The sequence below is a fragment of the Scyliorhinus canicula genome, chromosome 12 (genome assembly GCF_902713615.1).
Source record: "Scyliorhinus canicula chromosome 12, sScyCan1.1, whole genome shotgun sequence".
NCBI classification, from domain to species: domain Eukaryota; kingdom Metazoa; phylum Chordata; class Chondrichthyes; order Carcharhiniformes; family Scyliorhinidae; genus Scyliorhinus; species Scyliorhinus canicula.
The window spans coordinates 161,962,822-161,985,361 of NC_052157.1; the positions used below are offsets into that span (position 1 = coordinate 161,962,822).

The window sequence follows — 22,540 nt, forward strand, 5'->3', positions numbered from 1 at the left end:
GGGGGTTAGGCAGTGAGGGAGGGGTTAGGCAGTGGGGGGAGGGGTAGGCAGTGGGGGAGGGGTTAGGCAGTGGGGAGGGGTTAGGCAGTGGGGGAGGGGTTAGGCAGTGGGGGAGGGGGTTAGGCAGTGGGGGAGGGGTTAGGCAGTGGGGGAGGGGTTAGGCAGTGGGGGAGGGGTTAGGCAGTGGGGGAGGGGTAGGCAGTGAGGGGGGGGTTAGCAGTGAGGGGGGGGTTAGCAGTGAGGGGGGGGTTAGCAGTGAGGGGGGGGTTAGCAGTGAGGGGGGGGGGGTTAGCAGTGAGGGGGGGGGGGTTAGCAGTGAGGGGGGGGGGGGGGTTAGCAGTGAGGGGGGGTTAGCAGTGAGGGGGGGGGAGCTGATTTACCGCATTCGCCTCGCCCGACGGAATTTCTCACCTCCCACCTCCACCAGCGCGGGAGATTTGAACGGAGGGACCCGGATGCGGCCGCTCTACCGCTTCCGGTCACGCGCTTGATCCCCGGAAATTGGCAGTGTCCCCGCCCTCCTGCCTTTCGATTGGTGCAGGGCGGGGAGGGGGCAGGCTGATTGGTGGGAGGGGCTGTCACTCAAGCCGTAGTTCCGTTGTCAAGCAACTGAGACAAGATGGCGGCGGAGGCGGCGGCGGAAGGTGTGAGGGAGATGCTTTTACCCGGGATGTGATTCCGTAACGTGAACCATTTCCCTCATGATCAAGCTCAGCAATGCCCATAGCGGGTGGTGGGGCGGACATTCTCCTCCTTCCGCAGACCGGCCCCAACATCACCCACAGCGTGATCTCAATAACTGGTCAAACCAGCGCCTTGCGGCCTTTCACCTCTATCCCAAACCACCACTCAGCCATCCCACTGCCCCACCCAGTTACCCACCCCCTCCCACTGCCCCACCCAGTTACCCCCCCCACTGCCCCACCTAGTTACCCAGCCCCCCCTCCCACTGCCCCACCTAGTTACCCACCCCCCTCCCACTGCCCCACCTAGTTACCCAGCCCTCCCACTGCCCCACCTACTTACCCCCCCACTGCCCCACCTAGTTACCCAGCCCCCCTCCCACTGCCCCACCTAGTTACCCACCCCTCCCACTGCCCCACCTAGTTACCCCCCACTGCCCCACCTAGTTACCCAGCCCCCCTCCCACTGCCCCACCTAGTTACCCACCCCCTCCCACTGCCCCACCTAGTTACCCAGCCCCCCTCCCACTGCCCCACCTAGTTACCCAGCCCCTCCTCCCACTGCCCCACCTAGTTACCCAGCCCCCCTCCCACTGCCCCACCTAGTTACCCACCCCCCTCCCACTGCCCCACCTAGTTACCCACCCCTCCCACTGCCCCACCTACTTACCCCCACTGCCCCACCTAGTTACCCAGCCCCCCTCCCACTGCCCCACCTAGTTACCCACCCCCCCCACTGCCCCACCTAGTTACCCCCCACTGCCCCACCTAGTTACCCAGCCCCCCTCCCACTGCCCCACCTAGTTATCCACCCCCTCCCACTGCCCCACCTAGTTACCCAGCCCCCCTCCCACTGCCCCACTTAGTTACCCACCCCCTCCCATTGCCCCACCTAGTTACCCAGCCCCCCCTCCCACTGCCCCACTAGTTACCCACCCCCTCTCATTGCCCCACCTAGTTACCCTCCCCCCACTGCCCCACCTAGTTACCCAGCCCCCCTCCCCTGCCCCACCTAGTTACCCAGCCCCCCTCCCCTGCCCCACCTAGTTACCCAGCCCCCCTCCCACTGCCCCACCTAGTTACCCAGCCCCCCTCCCACTGCCCCACCTAGTTACCCACCCCTCCCACTGCCCCACCTACTTACCCCCCACTGCCCCACCTAGTTACCCAGCCCCCCTCCCACTGCCCCACCTAGTTACCCACCCCTCCCACTGCCCCACCTAGTTACCCCCCACTGCCCCACCTAGTTACCCCCTACTGCCCCACCTAGTTACCCAGCCCCCTCCCACTGCCCCACCTAGTTATCCACCCCCTCCCACTGCCCCACCTAGTTACCCAGCCCCCCTCCCACTGCCCCACTTAGTTACCCACCCCCTCCCACTGCCCCACCTAGTTACCCAGCCCCCCCTCCCACTGCCCCACCTAGTTACCCACCCCCTCTCATTGCCCCACCTAGTTACCCTCCCCCCACTGCCCCACCTAGTTACCCAGCCCCCCTCCCCTGCCCCACCTAGTTACCCAGCCCCCCTACTGCCCCACCTAGTTACCCAGCCCCCCTCCCACTGCCCCACCTAGTTACCCACCCCCCACTGCCCTGCCTAGTTACCCCCCTGCCCCACCTAGTTACCCCCTGCCCCACCTAGTTACCCCCTGCCCCACCTAGTTACCCACTGCCCACCTAGTTACCCTGCCCCACCTAGTTACCCCCCCACTGCCCCACTTAGTAACCCACCTCCGGGCTCCAAAATAGCACCGTCCTTGCCAAATGGGTAGCAGAGCTAGAACAAATCAGCAATTCACTTTCTTTTGTTTGATTATTTTATTGGGAGAGGCTGTGGCCCCTCATCCTGGGGTCTTAGTAAATCTGTGCCGTGGGGTTTAATCACACTCATCCTACGGGATAACACTTGTTCTTTGCTCAGTGGCTCCTCACGGCAGTAGCATAAGTATGACCAGATTGCACTGAAGTTTCATCTTGATGTTCAGTATTGCTCCAAGAGAAATAAGCACAGTAGCAGACATACAGTCATGAGCCTATTCTGCTGTTGAGTTAGATTTATTGTCATGTGTACTGAGTACAGTGAAAAATATTGTTCTGTGTACAGCCCAGGCAGATCATTTCATACATGAAAACAAAACATAGGACATGTGATAAATACATAGACACAGGCACCGGGTGAAACATAAGGAGTGTCATACTACACTGTAGAGAAGATGTATGACGTGTTCAGTCCAAAGAGATTCATTCAGGAGTCCGGTAACAGCGGGGAAGAACTGTCGTTGAATCTATGCGTGTTCTCAGACCTTTGTATCTTCTGCCCGATGGAAGAATAAATAACCTGGGTGGGGGGGTGCCTTTGATTATGCTGCAGACGGGGGGAGGTGCAGACAGAATCAATGGATGGGAGGCGGGCTTGTATGGTGGACTTGGCTATGTTCATGATTCTCTAGTTCCTTATGGTCTTGGGTCGAGCAGTTGCCATACCAGGCTATGATGCAGCCAGATAGGAAGCTTTCTATGGTTCACCTGTAAAAATTGGTAAAAGAGTCATTGTGGACACACTGAATTTTCTTAATTTCCTGAGGAAGTATACGCTATTGTGCTTTTTTGGCCTGTAGCGTCGACATGGATGGACCAGGACAGGTTGTTGGTGATGTTTGCACCCAGGAATTTGAAGCTGGTAACTATCTCCTCGGCACCATTGATGCAGATAGGGTGTGTACGATACATCGCTTCTGGAAGTCGATGATCAGCTCCGTAGTTTTACTGACATTGAGGGAGCGATTGTTGTCACTACGCCACTAGGTTCACTATCTCCCTCTTGTGTTCCTCCTCATTATTCGAGATCCGACCCATTAAGGTCATGTCATCAGCAAACTTGTAGATGGAGATAGAGCTGAATTTTGACATCAACTCCACTTTCCTGCCCAATCCCCATATTTCTTGTGCCCCAGAGCCCAAAATTCCATTAACCTTTGCTTTGTCTGAGCATCCATAGTTGTCTTGACGAGACAGTTCCAAAGATTCACAACCCCTGAATGAAGAAGTTCCTCCTCATCTCGGTCTTAATTATCCAACCCCATATTTGGAGTCTGTGCCTCTTTGTTCGACACTTTCCAGCGATGCAAAGCAATCTTTCAACATGGACACTCTTAGGGCAGCACGGTGGCGCAGTGGTTAGCACTGCAGTCTCAGGGCGCCGAGGTCCCAGGTTCAATCCCGGCTCTGGGTCACTGTCCGTGTGGAGTTTGCACATTCTCCCTGTGTTTGTGTTGGTTTCACCCCCACAGCCCAAAAGATGTGCAAGGTAGGTGGATTGAACATGCTAAATTGCCCCTTAATTGGAAAAAAATAATTGGGTACTCTAAATTTATTTTTAAAAAGAACAAAAGAAAACATGGGTTCTGTCATGCCTCCTCTGAATCTTGCATGCTTCAATAAGGTCATTCATTTTTCTAAAATACAGAGTATAGGCCAATCTCCCAACCTCATTGTAGCACATTAATGTAGTGAACTTATCCTGCACTAACAGTATATTATTGATTAATGTTTAAATGGTGATGCAGAACATAGGGAACAGATTTTAGATTCCATTATCATGGACAAATGTTTCTCTAATGATGGGAAAATCTGAAGGAGTTTCATCTCCACTAACTAGTTCAATTCTAGCACTGAAAGGGAGTTGCGAAGAATATTAAATATTTTGCAGGATTTTTTGAAAATCTTGGTAAGACTGCTTCAGAGAAGTCTTGCTACTCTGTAGTTAATGTTTTCTAACTAAATTGCTGAGTTTAACAACCCACAAATCTTTTTGTTTCCTCAGAAAGGTCCCGAGGAAAGTACTCTGCCAGCTGCATCACTGTGGTGGTGATATTGCTCGGGCTGCCTCTCTGGTGGAAGACAACAGAGACGTATCGTGCCTCGCTGCCTTACAGCCAGATCAATGAACTAGACATTCTATTGGTAAGAATTTATTTCAATGACAATACGCTGGGCTTTGTAGGAATTTCTTCTCTCCGAGAGTACTCAACCTGTGGAATTCTTTACCTAGAAAGCTGTAGTGGCTGGGTTAAGTATGTTCAAGGCTGAGATAGACAGATTTTTAATCAATGAGGAAAACAGGGTAATGGCGATAAGGTGGGAAAGTGGAGTTGAGGATTATCATATCAGATCAGTCATGATCTCATTGAATGTTGGAACAGATTCAAAGGTCTGAAAGGCCTACATCTGCTCCTACGTCTTCTGACCTTATGATGGATGTCTGGGCCATACTTAGGGCATCGTATGTCATAGAATAGCATTTTACCGCATGGAAAAAGGCCCTTCGGCCCATTGGGTCTGCACTGACCATCAAACACCTAACTATCCTAATCCTATTTTCCATCACTGGTCTGTAGCCTTGCATGCAATGGCATTTCAAGTGCTCACCTACAAAGAGGAGGACGGTGCCTCCGGAAAGTTTGAGAATACCTTTCTTGCGAAATTCCGTACCTGCATATCCGTGAAGCCCTCCTCACGCTGGAGCCCATACTTCACTCCCAATTCCTCCACGCTTACAAACAGCCCCTCCAAAAATACGTCCTTCATCTTTTTCACCCCTTTCTCATCCCATCCCAGGGATCTTGCATCCACCCTCCCAGGATGAAACCCATGATTTTTTTTTATCGGCAGCACCCTCAACACTTGAGGTGCTGTCGAAATTGCCCCAAATCTTCAGCGTGACCATGATCACAGGACTACCCGAGTACTTCCCCGGGACGAACGGGAGCAGTGCCGTTGCCAGCGTCTGCATACCCAACCCTATACAGGAACCCACCTCCATCCGCATCCATAAAAGCCTCTGTCCCTCTACTCCAGCCCTGCACCGTCTCCACATTCGCTGCCCAGTAATAGTGTAACAAGTTCGGAAGGTCCGACTGCCACCCCCTTTGGGGCACTGCCTTCCTTAACCTAGCTACTTTCCCTGCCCACACAAATGACGAGACCAGACTGTCCACTCCTTCAAAGAATGGCTTTGGCAGAAAGACCGGCAGACACTGGATCAGAAACAGGAACCGCGGCAAAATGTTCATTTTTACTGCCTGCACCCGACCTGCCAGCGACAAGGGGCGACTATCCCATCACACCAAGACCTCCTTCATCCTCCCTACCAGACTCGTTAAATTAAGCTTACAAAGAATCTGGCAGAGAGTTGAACTGTCTTCTTAAAGAAAAACAGAAGATGCTGGGAAAACTCTTGTGTCAACCCTGGTCCAGTGATAGGAAACTTCCCTCCAAATCAGAGCATTGCGGATTTCAGTATTCCTCCAGATATAATCGAGGCTGATGCATTAGTGCAGTCTAAGGGAGCACTACACTACTAGAGGGGACTGTCTTTCAGAGGAGATAATAAACCAAGGCCTCATTTCTGCTTATTCAGCTGGATGTAAAACATTCCTATTCAAACAAACATAGAAAATAGAAGCAGGAGGAGGCCATTCAGCCCTTCGTGCCTGCTCACCCATTCATTTTGATCATGGCTGATCTTCAAGTTCAATACCCTGATCCCACCTTCCCCCCCCCCCCATATCCTTTGATCCCTTTAACCCCAAGAGATATGTCTAGTTCCCTCTTGAAATCCCACAATGTTTTGGCCTCAACTACTTTCTGTGGTAGCGAATTCTGCAGAACATGAGGAGTTCTTCCTGGTGTCCTGGTTTCTATTTGTCAGACCTAGCTGTGCACAAATTAGTTGCTGCATTTCTCCTACATTAACGCAGAGACTACACTTCAATGCTTGGTTGGCTATAAAGTGCTTTGGGACATCCAGCAGTGGTACAAAACATATTGAAGTGGGAGATCATCCTTTCTCCCACAGATTGCAAGATTAAATTGTACACATGAATGTGATTCATGGAATGTTCTGATCTCCTTTACAGCTTGACATTAGTGTGCCCGTGGAAGTGGTCTTTGCGAGAGGCACACTGACTACAGAACAACAGAAAAAGCTACTGCCACAGACTCAGTTTAGCCAGAAGATGAATCAGCTGGACGGTGAGCAAATATAGCAGTAAATTAAAAGTTGCTGCAGCACAACAGGAAGGGGTGGGTCCTTCAGGTTCTGTGTTGAATGCAATAGCGCCAGTGTTTGAACAAATAAGGAAACATTTGTCCCCACTATCACTAACCCTGTTCCCCATCGCATATTGTGCTGTGCAAACCAGGAAGGCAGCAGTTTTGATTCTGTGGTTTGTGCTGTGATCACAATAACAAACAGTCAGAGCGCAACAGTTATCCTCAGAACTCCTGGCCAGGAATTTTGCTCCTGATCACCATTCAGTGACCCCCCAGCTGGAAAGCGCAAACATCAGCTTTTCAGGAACAGGTCCAGCTGTATAATCCATGCTGATGCTCACTTGAAAGTTCAGAACCCAACTGGCCAGCAACTGTTCCCACAGAGAGTCAATTATGATGCCTTCAGGAAAAGCAGGTAGAAAACATGAACAATATAAATGTAAAGAAAATTTACTTTATACTGTTGACACTTTTTACACACTAAAAATCCCCTTTACTGTTCTCCCAAATATTTGAGAATGATGAAGCATAAGTTATATATACAATATATATGTATAAAATCAAGGTATAGCCTGCACATGCAGTATGTTTGGGAATTGTGTGGCTAAATCACTGTCTTGTCAGATTTGCTTCTTATACAAATTCTGTTTCACATTGTGTTTATTTGTAAAGTTTAAACCCTTTTCTGTCTCTTTTGCAGATAAGACAGGGTTCAAGTACAGGTATGAGAAGACATATAGAGCTGCTACTGGTATGGAACAAGATGCCATAATGGGGGGAAATGTGGAAGGTATAGAATTACTACTGCATGTCTTTTGTATATTGATTTTACTTCCATCTGTTTCATTTGTATCAAAGACAGGAGAGCAAATTCAGGAAGAAACCAGCCTGTGATTGGACAAACAACCTTGTAGCATCTTTCAAATTGAAGTCTGTAATACCTCCAACCATGTTTGGTGTGCCGGCTAGAGAGACTTTGTGGACCTTATTCTGGCCCACAGGCTGCTTGTCAGACAAGTCTAATTTATTTAGATTGTGAATTGCAACTGTGGCCCTGCCCTTGTGGTAGCCCACTAATAACAACCTGCCATCCTAAAAATGACCTGTTTGTACCTACTTTCTATTTTCTTTCTGTCAACCACTTCTCAATCCGTACCAGTCTATTATCCCGTATTATTCCACGTGCTCTAATTTTGTTTACTAACCTCTTGTGTGGTGTTACAATTCTGGTTAATGTTGGTACTGGACAAGTTACATCTCAGACTGAAACCTGGCGTGATAGATCCAGCTTTTCTTTTGGAAACCGTGAAAGAAAGTTACCAAACAAATTCACAGGAGTCTGCTGATTAACTTTTTCAAATATAAATTTAGAGTACCCAATTCTTTTTTTTTTTCCAATTATGGGCCAATTTAGTGTGGCCAATCCACCTACCCTGCAATCTTTGGGTTGTAGGGGCGAGGCCCGCAAGGCCCACGCAAACATGGGGAGAATGAGCAAACTCCACATGAATGTATAGATTCACCTTGCCTGCGGGATTTTTTTTAAATAAATGTTTTTATTGGGTTTTTGAACAAGGTATAATTACCGTTACGTACACAGAATAAGAAACATATATCTATATATATATATATACACATATTTAGAAGAGAAGGGCACACCCCAACATAGAATACAATAAACTATGAAATAGACTAACTGGTGGGGTACTGTGCACCAGCAATTATTTACACCACGTAAGTTCGCGACTGTTTGCCGGGGGGGGGGGAGCAAATATACATTTGGGTGCCGGGGAGATAACCACAGTGTGCGACACCTGGCCGGGTTGCGTGCCGCTGTCGCCCGCCTCTCCCGGACGGCTCTCGCCGCCGTCCCCCGCTCGCCTCCACTGCTCCTCCCGTCCTCCATCCCCAACCTCCTCGTTCCCCGCTCCTGGAGATTTCATGCACGTTTTGGCACCTCGTGCCCTCCTTCCGGCTCCCGTTTCCCTGTCCCCCGCCCCATCCCGCTGCTTCTCCTCTCCTGTCCCCCTCCCTCCACGGTTCGCCCCTCCCTCCTCAAGTTCAGCTGTATCTTCCCCTGAACAGGTTCTTCGGCCCTCCAAACCTGTACCAGTCACGATACCACCTTGGCCAAAACCCTCAGCACTTCCTAGTGCCGGATCCCTCTGTATCCATCATATCCATGTGCTTGACCAGATGCCTTTTGAACGCCGTTAATGTATCTGCTTCCACATCCTCCCTTGGCAATGCATTCCAGGCACTCGCCATCCTCTGTGTAAGAAACCTGCCTCGCACATCTCCAAACTTTGCCCCACAGACCTTAAAATCTATGTCCCCTGATGACTGACCCCTCCACCCTGGGAAAGAATGCCTGCCCATCCACTCTATCCATGCCCCTCATAATCTTGTAGACCTCAATCAGGTCACCCCTCAACCTCTGTCGTTCTAATGAAACTTAATGTAAATATCATGGTCACTATTTCACAGCAAGGTTATTAATTAGCCCTTTCTCATTCCATGATACTCAATCTAAAGTAGCTCAATGCCTAGTTTGTTCTACAATGTACTGCTCCAGAAATCCATATCTCACTCCAGGAATTCATCCTCCACAGTGTTAGTGCTAATTGGGTTCACCCAGCCTATATGTAAATTGAAATTGCCCCTTGTTATTGTATTACCCTAGTTACATGCAGCTCTAATTTCATGATTTATATCGTGTTCAGTGTTACCACTACTGTTTGGTGTTCTATTAACAACTCCCACCAATGTTTGCTGCCCCTTGCTGTTTCTTAGCTCCACCCAAACTGATTCTACATCTTGATCCTTTGATCCATGATCTGCTTTCACTAATGCACTGATCTTATTGTCCCTCGTTGCCGCATTTCCTTTCCACCTATCTGACCTAATGATAAATATCCTTGAATATTCAGTTCCTAGTCTTAGTCGCCCTGTAACCACGTCTCTGTAATGGCAATTAATTCCTACCCATTTACCTCTATTAGTGCCTTGAAATCATCTACCTTGTTGCAAATGCTATGTGCATTCAGAGAGAGTACCCTTAACTTTGTCTTTTTAAAATTATTCCACATTCTGATCCTGTTTGATGGTTGCTTTCGCTTTATCTGCCTTCTAACTTTGCTTACTACTTTTCTACTTCCTGTTATCAGTTTTGTTCCCCTCCATTCTGAGCCCCCTCTCAGATTCTCATTCTAACCTGGTTCAGTATTCAAAATGTTGCAAATGGTTTCATTAATATTGCTCTTTTTTAAAAAGTACTTTTGGATTTTTTGTACGTTAAATACATGCTATAAATGTAAGTTGTTATTAAATAATGTGGAAGATCAAAATAAAATACCTTGTCATTAGGATGCTTACTTCCACCTCTTGCATTTTCCGTCTCCCCCTGTTCAAGCCCATCTGTTTCTGAAATTTCCATCCATGTCTTACACCTACATCTGCAACTATTCCAATGTTCCCCAGGCTGACTTATCTTCCACTGCCCATAAACCTAATTCAAAACTTTGCCCTCTGTACCCTGTCTCTCTCGGTGTCCTTCTCGTTCATCAACCCTGAGCATGCTGACCTACACTGGCTCCCGGTTCCCTCAGCCTCGGAATAAAAATGTTCATTCTGTGAATTTCCTTGCAGCTATATAAATGTGAGTAGTTGTTAAAATCTCTTCCTGGTCTCGTTCCTTGATGTCACTAAACTCTACAAACTTCCCCAAACTCTCCATTGCTCCGATTCTAGCTTTGTGCAATGCCAATTCCATTGCCCTGCTGTTGATGGCTATACCTAGAAGGAGTCTTCTTAAAAAGAGTCATATTAGACTCAGAACCTTAACCTTGTTTCTCTCCGCAGATGCTGCCAGATCTGTTGAGTTTTTCCAGCATTTTTTGTTTTTATTATTGAAACTGATGACATCCTTGACTTTTGGGCTCTGTTTCGAAAAGCCTTTTGCGAACGGAGCCATCTGTTTCTAAAGGAAAGGTTGCCAATCTAGCCTGACTACCTTTATCTTCTATTTTCAGTGGCTGTTGTCACACTGTCACGGGTTTACGAAAGCTTGGCAGGTTCAGTGGTGATCTACGTTGTGCCTGCTGATTCCCAGCTTCTGCCACAGGAGGTCTCTGTTTACATTGGGAAACACAGGGCTGCCTTCCTGCGTTCCCCGGTGACTGGATCGCACAGTGTGGAGGATGTGCTTCAGGACATTGATGACAATGTGGAAGAGATCCTGCAAACAATGTCCTTCACTGATGACATGGTGATCGCAGCATTGTCCAATCGTGTTCCCTCAGGAATGTTTGGCACTGACACCTTCAGAGACAGCATGACAGCTTTTAAATCCAGTCTTGGTAAGAATTTCCTTCTTTCTGCTAGTTGATGCTCCAGTTTCCTCCCCATCTCTGCTGAAGGTGTGGACTGACACTGGAAGAAAGTTTCACTGCTGGTGATCACACTTGAGTGTCTTGTGTGAGGATCCATTCTTTATATCTGAGATCAGTCAAAAGAGGGGCAATTTTAACCTCGCTCGTGAAGTGGGCTAACTGTGGATGAGCACCCTGCTCCATATCACACTTCACTGATCTCAATGAAGAGTAAAAGTGGACAGATTGTAAGACCAGTATTGCACCTGAACTGTCAATTTAATGATGGATTCTTGGGTTAAAATTGCCCCTAATGTCTGAGCAAGCACTTAGACTGGGAACTATCTCAGCCGAGCCTGATCCCGTTATCCCCCAACAATTCGTTTTTCAAATTTTATTTTTTCTTTCATGGGATATTGGTGTAATTGGCCGGTATTTATTGCCCATCCCTAACTTCCCCTGAGAAGGTGATGGCGAGCTGCCTTCTGGGACTGCTGCTGTTCTTGTGTAGGTACATTGACTGTGCTGTTAGGGAGGGAGTACCCAATTATTTTATTTTCCCAATTAAGGTGCAATTTAGCGTGACCAATCCACCTAGCCTGCACATTTTTGGGTTGTGGGGGTGAAACCCATGCAGACACAGGGAGAATGTGAAAACTCCACATGGACAGTGACCCAGGGCCGGGATTCGAACCCAGGTCCTCAGCACCATAGTCCCAGTACTAACCACTGTGCCACGTGCTACCCTTTGCCACGTGCCACCCTTTTCCACGTGCCACCCTTCCCTGCCCACATGCTGCCCTTCAAGGAGTTCCAGGATTTTGACCCACTGACAGTGAAGGAACGGCAATATATTTCCAAGTCAGGGTGGTGAGTGGCTTATAATAATAATCTTTATTAGCGTCACAAGTAGGCTTATATTAACACTGCAATGAAGTTACTGTGAAAATCCCCGAGTCGCCACATTCCGGCGCCTGTTCAGGTACACAGAGGGAGAATTCAGAATGTCCAAATTACCTAACAAGCATGTCTTTCGGAACTTGTGGGAGGAAATCTATTGGCCGCCCAATAGAGCTGAAGGCTGAGTTGCTGGACTCCTTGAATGTGACTACCAACAAGCTGCTTGTGACCCAGACAGCCCAGGGGGCGGCCATTCAGGAGTTGCAGCAGCAGGCCGCTGATCGGGAGGAGGAGGGGGGGAAGTGCCTCGTGGGGAAGATGGAGATGCACGAGGCACTTCACAAAAAGTGGCAAGACCGCTTGGAGGAGCTGGACGTTCGCACGAGGCGAAACAATTTGAGGATCCTGGGCCTGACGGAGGGGCTGGAGGGGTCGGATCTTCCGTCCTATGTGGCCACGATGCTGAATTTGCTGATGGGGGCGGGGTCCTTCCATTTGCCCCTGGAGCTTGAGGGAGCCCACAGAGTGGCCAGGAGGCCTAAGGCGAATGAACCCCCGCGGGCGGTGCTGGTGCGGTTCCATCGATTTAGTGACCGGGAGTGTGTGCTGCGCTGGGCCAAGAAAGAGAGGAGCAGCAAGTGGGAGAACTCGGTAGTGCGAATCTACCAGGACTGGAGTGCGGAGGTGGCTAAGCGGCGGGCCGGGTTTAACCGAACGAAGGCGGTGCTGCATGCCAAGCAGGTCAAATTTGGAATGCTGCAGCCTGCGCGTCTGTGGGTAACATATAAGGACCGGCACTGCTACTTCGAGTCCCCGGAGGAGGCGTGGGCCTTTGTACAGGCGGAGAAGCTGGACTCTAACTAGGGTCTGGGGGCTGCGTGGTCCTGTGTACTACGGTCGTTGCTGTTTTTGCTGTTGCTGTTTTTGTAATTTTGACATGTGTTTTTTATGCTGGTTCTTGCTCTGTTTCCGGGTGGTTCTGTTAGGTATGGTTTTGTGTTATGTGGGGAATGTTGGGGGTTCGTTTTTTCTTCTGTACGGGGCTTGGGGATGGGGTGGAGCTGGAGTTTGGGAGCTGCGTCAGAAAGGTGGGGTGGGGCAGTGTGAAAGCGCGGGCTTTCCTCTGGTTTCCCGCGCTGCCGGGCAGGAGGGGTGGAGCTGGTGGTGGGGGCGTGGCCTCTACTGGTTTTTTCCCGCGCTGAAGCGGTGCCAAGGAGGTGTGGCAGGAGGGGGGATGACCCCATGTCGGGAGGGGCCGGGTTTTGGCGGGAGTTGCCGGGGTCAGCAGAAGTCAGCTGACTCACGGAAGTACCATGGAGGGTGCGTCGCGGCTACGAGGGGGGGGGGGGGGGGGTATTACCGGGTTGCTGCTGGATTGGCCAGGAAGGAGCTGGTGTGGGCCGGGCGGGTAGAGGAGAGGCGGTATCGTCATGGGGAACGGGTCGGGCGGGGTGTGCTGGCCTGGGGCGAGCAGTCGATGAGCTATGGCTAGTCGGCGGGGGAGAGGGGCGGGGTGCCCTCTGATCCGGCTGATCACCTGGAACGTGAGGGGAGAATGTGCAAACTCCACACAAGGCCAGGATCCTCGGGTCCAGATCCTCGGTGCTGTGAGGCAGCAGTGCTAAACACTGTGCCTCCGGAGCAGCTGAAATATTTTAATATTTATTTCAAAATTGAGTGTAAATGAACATTCTGGAGTAGCAGTGATCTCACCTGTGTTCACTTTAGCTTGAGGAGTTGCTCTGCCCCCACTTGTTAGAAAGTTGGGGCTGGCAGCCTGGCAATGATGCCACGTTCTATATTAAATAGTTTGTACATAGACCCATATTAACGTAAAACAGCGCTAAAAAGCAATCACAATATGATCAGTAATTGCTTTAATGGTGAATTTTTGGGTTTTTTTCTCACACTCCATGCAGGATATGAAATCACCTTCAGTTTGTTGAATCCTGATCCCAAATCCCACAATGTTTGCTGGGAAATTGAACGAGCCGTGAATAATTATGTGCAGCCCTTCCTGGACAAGCTGTCATTCATCGCTAATTTTTCCGTCGACTCTCAGGTAAGATTGAATCGGCAAGCTTGCCTTTAAAACTGAGAAAACTGGGCAGAGTGAGGAGGCCCTTGCTTTAGGGCACCATCAACGGTGGAGGAAGCAGAGCAGAAAATTAAGCAAATCAACAGGAATGAAAGATTTAAGGGCAGCACGGTGGCACAGTGGTTAGCATTGCTGCCTACGGCGCTAAGGACCCGGTTTCGAATCCCGGCCCTGGGTCACTGTCTGTGTGGAGTTTGCATGTTCTCCCCATGTTTGTGTGGGTCTCGCCCCCACAACCTAAAGATGTGCAGGGCAGGTGGATTGGCCACGCTAAATTGCCCCTTAATTGGAAAATAAAAAAAATAAAAATAATTGAGTACTCTAAATTTATTTTTTAAAAAGAAGAAAAAAAAAGGATTGAAAGATTTATACACTACCTTTCATAACCTCAAATCATCCTAAAGTGCTTTCCTGCCAATCAAATACTTATGAAGTGCGTTCACTGTTGTAGTGGAAAGCTGCAGCCAATTTGCATGCAGCAAGCTCACAAAGAGCATTGAAATATGTAACCAGTTTTTCTGTTTTGGATGTTGGTTGAGGGAAGCCTGTTGGCTGGGACACTGGGGGAAGTGCCCATTGGATCTTTCAGAAGGGACCTCAATTAATAACTCATCCAATAGTCCTCTCTCTTCATACTGTATGACACTCCCTCAGCACTGCCCCTCCGACGGTGCGTCGTTCCCTCAGCACTGCCCCTCTGACAGTGAGGCACACCCTCAGCACTGCCCCTCCAACAGTAAGGCACACCCTCAGCACTGCCCCTCTGACAGTAAGGCACACCCTCAGCACTGCCCCTCTGACAGTGGGGCACACCCTCAGCACTGCCCCTAACAGTGAGGCACACCCTTAGCACTGCCCCTCTGACAGTAAGGCACACCCTCAGCACTGCCCCTCCAACAGTGAGGCACACCCTCAGCACTGCCCCTCTGACGGTGTGTCGTTCCCTCAGCACTGCCCCCTAACAGTGAGGCACACCCTCAGCACTGCCCCTCTGACGGTGTGTCGTTCCCTCAGCACTGCCCCCTAACAGTGAGGCACACCCTCAGCACTGCCCCTCTGACGGTGTGTCGTTCCCTCAGCACTGCCCCCTAACAGTGAGGCACACCCTCAGCACTGCCCCTCTGACGGTGTGTCGTTCCCTCAGCACTGCCCCCTAACAGTGAGGCACACCCTCAGCACTGCCCCTCTGACGGTGTGTCGTTCCCTCAGCACTGCCCCCTAACAGTGAGGCACACCCTCAGCACTGCCCCTCTGACGGTGTGTCGTTCCCTCAGCACTGCCCCCTAACAGTGAGGCACACCCTCAGCACTGCCCCTCTGACGGTGTGTCGTTCCCTCAGCACTGCCCCCTAACAGTGAGGCACACCCTCAGCACTGCCCCTCTGACAGTGTGTCGTTCCCTCAGCACTGCCCCTCCGATGGTGAGACACACCCTCAGCACTGCCCCTCCGACGGTGTGTCGTTCCCTTAGCTCTGCCCCTCCGACGGTGTGTTGTTCCGTCGGCACTGCCCCTCCAACGGTGTGTCGATCCCTCAGCAATGCCCCTCCGATAATGATGCGCACCTTCAGCACTGCCCCCTCCGATAATGAGGCACTCCCTCAGCACTGCCTCTCCGACAAGGCGGTGCACCCTCAGCACTGCCTCTCCGACAAGGCGGTGCACCCTCAGCACTGCCTCTCCGACAAGGCGGCGCACCCTCAGCACTGCCCCTCTGACAGTGCAGAGCACCTTCAGCACTGCCCCTCAAATAGTGCGGCGCTCCCTCAGCACCGCCCCTTTGATGGTGCGGCGCTCCCTCAGCACTTCCTCTCTGTTGCTAATAGAAAGAGATTCGGCAGTAGAATGTTTAGCTGGGTTCACTTTGGGTGTCAATCAGCTCTGGTTGAGGCCAGATAACTGATTCATTGCCATTTCAGGTTGGCTATGACTCTGAGTAATACTAGCTGTCTCTTTACAGATACTGTATTATGCGGTTCTGGGAGTAACACCACGCTTCGATAAGACATCTTCGAGCTTTTCTCTAAATGAGGACAGTTTGCCCCATGTAATCAATCCGGTTGAAGCCAAACTAGGTAAGAGTCTCCCTCTATTCCTGAATTTACACTCAATGTGAATCTGTCTCTTCTCATTTCATATGTCAATCTGGAATGCGATGCCTGTAAGGGCGTGGAAGCAGATTCGATAACTTTCAAAAGGGAATTCAATAAATAATGAAAAGTAATATTTTTCAGGACTATAGGGAACGGGTTGAAGAAGTGGAACTAATCGTTTTGCTCTTTCAGAGAAATGGTATGGGTATAGAGGGCTGAATGGCCTCCTGTGCTTTGTAATTCTCTGATTTATCCGCTGTGAATTTGTTTTTTTAATTCCAGGTTTGCAGGATTTGCATTTTTTCCTGTGTTAGTTGGCCGAAAATCATTTTAAAACTAAGATTGCAGCATGGATTAGGCAGTTCAATCTGTTCTGGGATTTTATTCAAACCAAACATGTGCAATGCTGGATGTTCCCAGTGTGAATGAAAGTTTCTATGCCACTGTTTTTGTTTGTTACCAACAGGTGGAGGAACTCACCAAGAGTGTGTAGGTTTAGTAGGGTTATGGGGATAGGGAGGGGGAGTGGACCTAGGTATGGTGCTCTGTCAGAGGGTCTGTGCACACTTGATGGGCCAAATGACCACCTTCTCCATGCTCGCAATTCTATGGAGAATACCAGACAGGCAGTTTTACCTCTTAAGTTAAGGATTGTGTAAGATTGAAAGCAAAGGCCTATAAAGCTGCCAGAAAATAGCAGTAAACCTGAGGATAGGGAGGAATTTAGGAAACAGCAAAGGAGGACCAAGAAACTGATAAAGGGAGAATGGAATATGAATGTAAACTAGTAAAGAATGGACTATAAAAACTTTTATTGGTACATAAAAAGGAAAAGTTTGTCTAAGACAAATGTGGGCCCATTATAGGCAGAATTTATTATTTTAAAAAATGTATTTTATTAGAAACATGTATCAAAACAGGTTACAGCGAATAAACACCCCGGGAAACATACTTCCCTACAATCAACTGTACAGTCTACAGATTTACCCCCTTTTTCACTCTTCCATTACGCACAGCCCCTCAAACATGGTCACAAACATCCCCCACCATTACTCAAACCCCCCCTGAAGTGCCCCTTAACTCATACTTTATCTTCTCTAATCGCAGGAAGTTGTACACGTCACCCAACCAAGCCGCTAGCCCCGGTGGCGATGCCGACCGCCATTTCACCAAAATTCTCCGCTCTGCAATCAGAGGCGAAGGCCAAGACAATCGGGCCTTTCTCCTCTCCATGAGCTCCAGCTTCTCTAAAACTCCAAATATCACCACCAAAGGGTCCGGGTCCTCCACCTCCTCCACTACCCTGGCTACACCGTGAACACTTCAGCTCAGAATCTTCTCAATTTTTCGTAACCCCAAAACATGTGCGCGTGATGCTCTGGCCCCCGTCCACACATCTCTCACTCATCTGCTACCCCCTGAAAGAATCCACGAATTCTCGCCCGAGCCATCTGCACCCTGTGCACCACCTTAAACTGTATCAGGCTCATCCTTGCACAAGAGGAGGTCCCGTTTACCTTATGCAGTGCCTCACTCCATACTCCCTAATTGATCTCCCCTCTCAACTCCGCTTCCCATTTCTCTTTGATCTTCACCACCCGCTCACCTCCTTGCTCCACCAGCCACTTGTATGTATCCCCAATTCTTCCCTCCCCTTCCACATCTGGAAGCAGCAGTCGCTCTAGCAGGGTGTACCCCGGCAACCTAGGGAGCCCCCTCCAGACCTTTCGCGCAAAGTCCCTAACCTGCAGATACCTGAATTCACTTCCCCTCGGCAGCTCTACCCTCGCCCTTAGCTCCTCCAGACTGTGGAACCCTTCCTCCAAATACGGATTCCTCACCTTGACCAACCCCACTTTCATCCATCCACCTCCTGTATACACTATTCATCCCCCCGGCACAAACCCATGATTATCACACAGCGGCGTTAGCACTGACATCCCTTCCACCCTAAAATGCCTCCTCAACTGATTCCATATCTTCACCGTGGGCTGCACTACTGGGCTCCCTGAATACCTTATCGGAGCCATTGACAATGCTGCCATCACCATAGCCCTCAAACTAGACCCCTTACAAGATTCCTCCTCCATCCTAACCCACTCTACTCTTCTCTTCCCACCATCGCCGCACCTTGTCCATGTTCGCCACCCAATAATAATGAAGCAAGTTTGGCAATGCCAAACCCTCTGCAGCCTCTGCCTCTGTAGCAGGGTCCTCCCCATCCTCGGCACCTTCCCCGCCAATACAAAGTGAGAAATGATCGTGTCCACTTTCTGAAAAAAGGCCTTTGGTATAAAGTCAAAAAGAAAATGCTGGAAAATCTCAGCAGGTCTCGCAGCATCTGAAGGGAGAGAAAATAGCTAACGTTTTGAGTCCAGATGACCCTTTGTCAACGTTGGTATAAAGATCGGAAGAGCTTGAAAGATAAACAAGAACCTCAGCAGAATATTCATTTTCAGCACATGGACCCACCCGCCAATGTTAAGTGCAATTACACCTCTTAAGATCCTCCCTAGCCTCCTCCACCAGCTTCGTTAAGTTCCACTTATGGAGCCCTGTCCATTCCCTCGCTATCTGAGTCCCCAAATACCTAAACCTATCCCTCGCTACCATAAATGACATCCCCCCTAAATTACCCCGCTGTGCCAGCTCGTCGGGAATACCTCGCTTTTCCCTACATTCAGCTTGTACCCCGAGAACCCTCCAAACCTCTCCAGCAGGCCCAGAATCCTTCCCATACAACGGATCTGAAACATACAGCAAGAGGTCATCTGCATAGAGCGACACCCGATGCTCCCTCTGTCCCCTCATAATCCCCCGCCTTTCTGCCGACCCCCGAGAGCCATCGCCAATGGCTCTATGGCCAACGCAAACAGCAGCGGCGACATAGGGCACCCCTGCCTTGTACCACTGTGTAAGTCAAAGCTTCATGAGCTCATATCATTCGTCCTCACCCTCGCTATTGGCGTCACATACAGCAACCGCACCCATGCCACAATTCTCGGCCCAAACCCAAAGCTTCCCAAAACCTCGAACAAGTACCAGCACTCCACCCGATCAAATGACTTCTCCATGTCCATGGACACCACCACCTCCGGTACCAGAGCTCCCAACGGGTCCATCACCACATTCAACAGCCGCCTTATATTACTCGCGAGCTGCCTGCCCTTCACAAAGCCTGTTTGATCTTCTGCCACCACCCCGGAACATATTCCTCCATCCTCCCCACCAACAACTTAGCCAATACTTTCACATCCGTGTTCAATAGTGATATGGGCGTATACGACCCACATTCCACCGGGTCCTTCCTCTTTTTCGGGATTAATGTGATTGCTGACTGCATCGTCTCCGGCAACTCCCCCTTCTCCAGTGCTTCATTAAAGGGCCCCAACAGATGGGGTGCCAGGTCCGTCGCAAATTCCTTATAAAATTCCGCCAGGTACCCATCCAGCCCAGGGGCCTTCCCCGACTTCATACCCCTGATACTATCCAGCACCTCCTTCAGCACCAGGGGCTCCTCCAACGCCTGCCTCTTTGCTTCCTCCACCTGTGGAAATTCCAGCTTGTCCAGAAAATGCCCCATGTCCCCCTCCTCTCCTCCCAGGTCTGCCTCATAAAGTCCCTGGTCGTACTCCCTAAATGCCACATTTATCTTTCCTGGCTCTGACACCACATCCCCAGCGCCAGTCTGTATCTTCACTATTTCCCGTCACAGCTGCCTCCGCAGCTGGTGCGCCAGCTTGCGGCTCGCCTTCCCCCCATACTCATATTGCACCCCCTTGCCCTATGCACTTGCCCTATCGCCCTCTCTGTTGTCAGCCTGTCAAACTGCCCCTGCAACGTTTACAGGCAGAATTTATAAGGAATAAAGAAATGGCAGAGAAGCTAAGTGATTACTTTCTGTCTATCTTCACGAAAGAAGATGCATGAAATCTCTCAGAATTAGAGATCCAAGGGGCTAGGGAGAATGAGGAGTTGAAGGAAATTAGTAAGAAGCTTGCGTTGGAGAAATTCATGGGACTGAAGGTTGATAAGTCTCCAGGATCTGATATTCTACATCCCAGAGTGTTGAAAGAGGTTGCTATGGAGATAGTGGACACATTGGTGATCATCTTGGTTCCTGAAGATTGGAATGTAGCAAATGTCACCCCGTTATTTAAGAAGGGGGGGGGGGGGGGGGGGGAAGAGAGAAAACAGGAATGACAGACCTGTTAGCATGACATCATCAACCGGGAAAATGCTGGAATCTGTTATAAAGGACGAGAAATGGACACTTGGATCATGCTGATCTGATTAGGCAGAGTCAACATGTATTTAAATTATACTTGATGAGTATTTGATGAGGGGCTGGTTTAGCTCACTGGGCTAAATCTCTGGCTTTTAAAGCAGACCAAGCAGGCCAGCAGCACGGTACCAGCCCGTACCAGCCTCCCCGGACAGGTGCCGGAATGTGGCGACTAGGGGCTTTTCACAGTAACTTCATTGAAGCCTACTCGTGACAATAAGCGATTTTCATTTCATGAACCTGTTGAGGTTTTTGAGGATGAAGAGGAGTTGGTTGATATTGTATACTCGGATTTTCAGAAAGGTTTTAATAAAGTCGGCCATAGGAGGTTGGTGAGCAAAATTGGTGAGCACATGGGATAGAGGTAATAATGGCATGGAGTAAGGATTGGCTAACAGGCAGAAAACAGAGATTGGAATAAATGAGTGATTCTCGTGTTGGCAGGCTGTGACCAGGACAAGGATCCAGCTGTTCACAATAGCTTTGATCATTTGAATGTGGGGGCCAAATGTAATATTTCCAAGTTTGCGGCTGACACAAAGCTCAACAGGAATATGTGTTTTGAGGAAGGTGCAAAGCGGCTTTGAGAGGATTTGGTCAGACCTCGTGAGAGGGTAAGAACCTGGCAGATGGAATAAAATGTGGAAAAATGTGATGCTATCCATTTTGGTAGGAGGAACAGATGTGCAGAGTATTTCTTACATAGCAAGCGATTAGAAAGTGTAGATATACAAAGGGATCTGAGTGACTTTGTCAATATGCCACTGAAGGCTAACTTGCAGGTGAGCAAACAATTAGGAAGGTTAATGGTAAAAGGATTTGAGTCCAGGAGTAGCGACATCCTGTTACAATAGGATGGAACCTTGTTCAGATTGCCCTTGGGAGCACTGTTTGCAATTTTGGTCACCTTACCTTCAGGATATTATTGCCAGAGAGGGAATGTAACAAAGGTTCACCAGACCTGTTCCCAGGAGGGCAGGACTGTCTTTTGAAGAGGAATTGGGAAAACTGTTTTGAAGATTGAAAGGTGATCCCATTGACATCTACAAAATACTTAAAGGGATAGGCAGGCTAGATGCAGGTCACAATTTCAATATTAGAGCGAAGCCCGTTAGGACCGAGATGAGGCTAATTGTTTTTACTCAGGGTTGTAAATCGTTGGAATTCTCTACCCCAAAGAAACTCAGTCACTGAGTATCTTTAAAGTAGAGACGAGAAATTTCTAAATACCAACGACATAAAGGGGAAAAGGCATTGAGGTGAATGACCAGCCATGATTGTATTGAATGGCGAAGCAGGCTTGATGGGCTGAATGGCCTATTCCTATTCCCATGTTTCCAATGAGTGTCACAAGCCTCCTACAGGCCAGTTGTGTGGGGCTCACTCACACTGAATATCTGGAAACACACCCCAGCTTTCTGGATGCTGTTTTGTTAGTGTTTTAGAATCACAGCTAAAACTCAAACTGGAATACCTGGAATAACTTCTGAGGTTTACCATTTGACATCACGGAGTTGATTGTAGTGAAGGGGAAGCATTCTTTCTTATAATCTTAATGTCACAAGTGAGAGACGAATGGCGGTGATGCGGAGCTAAGCCGCACGTTCGGCGGCTCCCGCTATTTTCAGACTTTTGGGCTCTTTAGGGCCCGTAACGGCGCTGGACGGACGTTTCCCGGGGTGGGAAGTCATCAGCTACGCTTCTCTGCCGGTGGATGGACTGGACCAGGAGCAGGGCGGTTAAAAAATTGGCTCTAGAGCAGAGAAAGGTGCGAGGGAGGAAGACCAAGATGGCGGCGGGCGGGGAATCGGCAGCGTGGAAGCAGTGGGCGCAGGAGCAGCAGGAGCTGCTTCAGGGAGCTGAAAGCTGAGCTGCTGGAAACGCTAAAGGCCTCACTTGACAAGCTCACGGCGACCCAGACGGCCCAGGGGGCAGAGATCCGTGAGGTCCAGCAAAAGGCCTCGGAGAATGAGGACGAAATCCTAGGCCTGGCGAAGAAGGTGGAGTCGCACGAGGCGCTCCACAAGAAATGGCAAGCGAGGCTGGAGGAAATGGAGA

General features: G+C 49.6%; 1 protein-coding gene across 2 annotated transcripts in view; it reads left to right on the forward strand.

Annotated features, from left to right (window-relative positions):
* The first annotated feature begins 571 nt into the window (after nt 1-571).
* The window catches only part of pigs (phosphatidylinositol glycan anchor biosynthesis, class S), a 51,201-nt gene continuing 29,232 nt past the window's right edge, over nt 572-22,540 (forward strand). For both annotated transcript variants that reach the window (XM_038814751.1, XM_038814752.1), the window contains exons 1-7: nt 572-644; nt 4,508-4,647; nt 6,603-6,717; nt 7,439-7,528; nt 10,770-11,096; nt 13,928-14,070; nt 16,065-16,179. In XM_038814751.1, the coding sequence (XP_038670679.1) occupies nt 620-644; nt 4,508-4,647; nt 6,603-6,717; nt 7,439-7,528; nt 10,770-11,096; nt 13,928-14,070; nt 16,065-16,179 (955 nt within the window). In that variant the 5' untranslated portion in view covers nt 572-619. The remainder of the gene's footprint in view (nt 645-4,507; nt 4,648-6,602; nt 6,718-7,438; nt 7,529-10,769; nt 11,097-13,927; nt 14,071-16,064; nt 16,180-22,540) is intronic.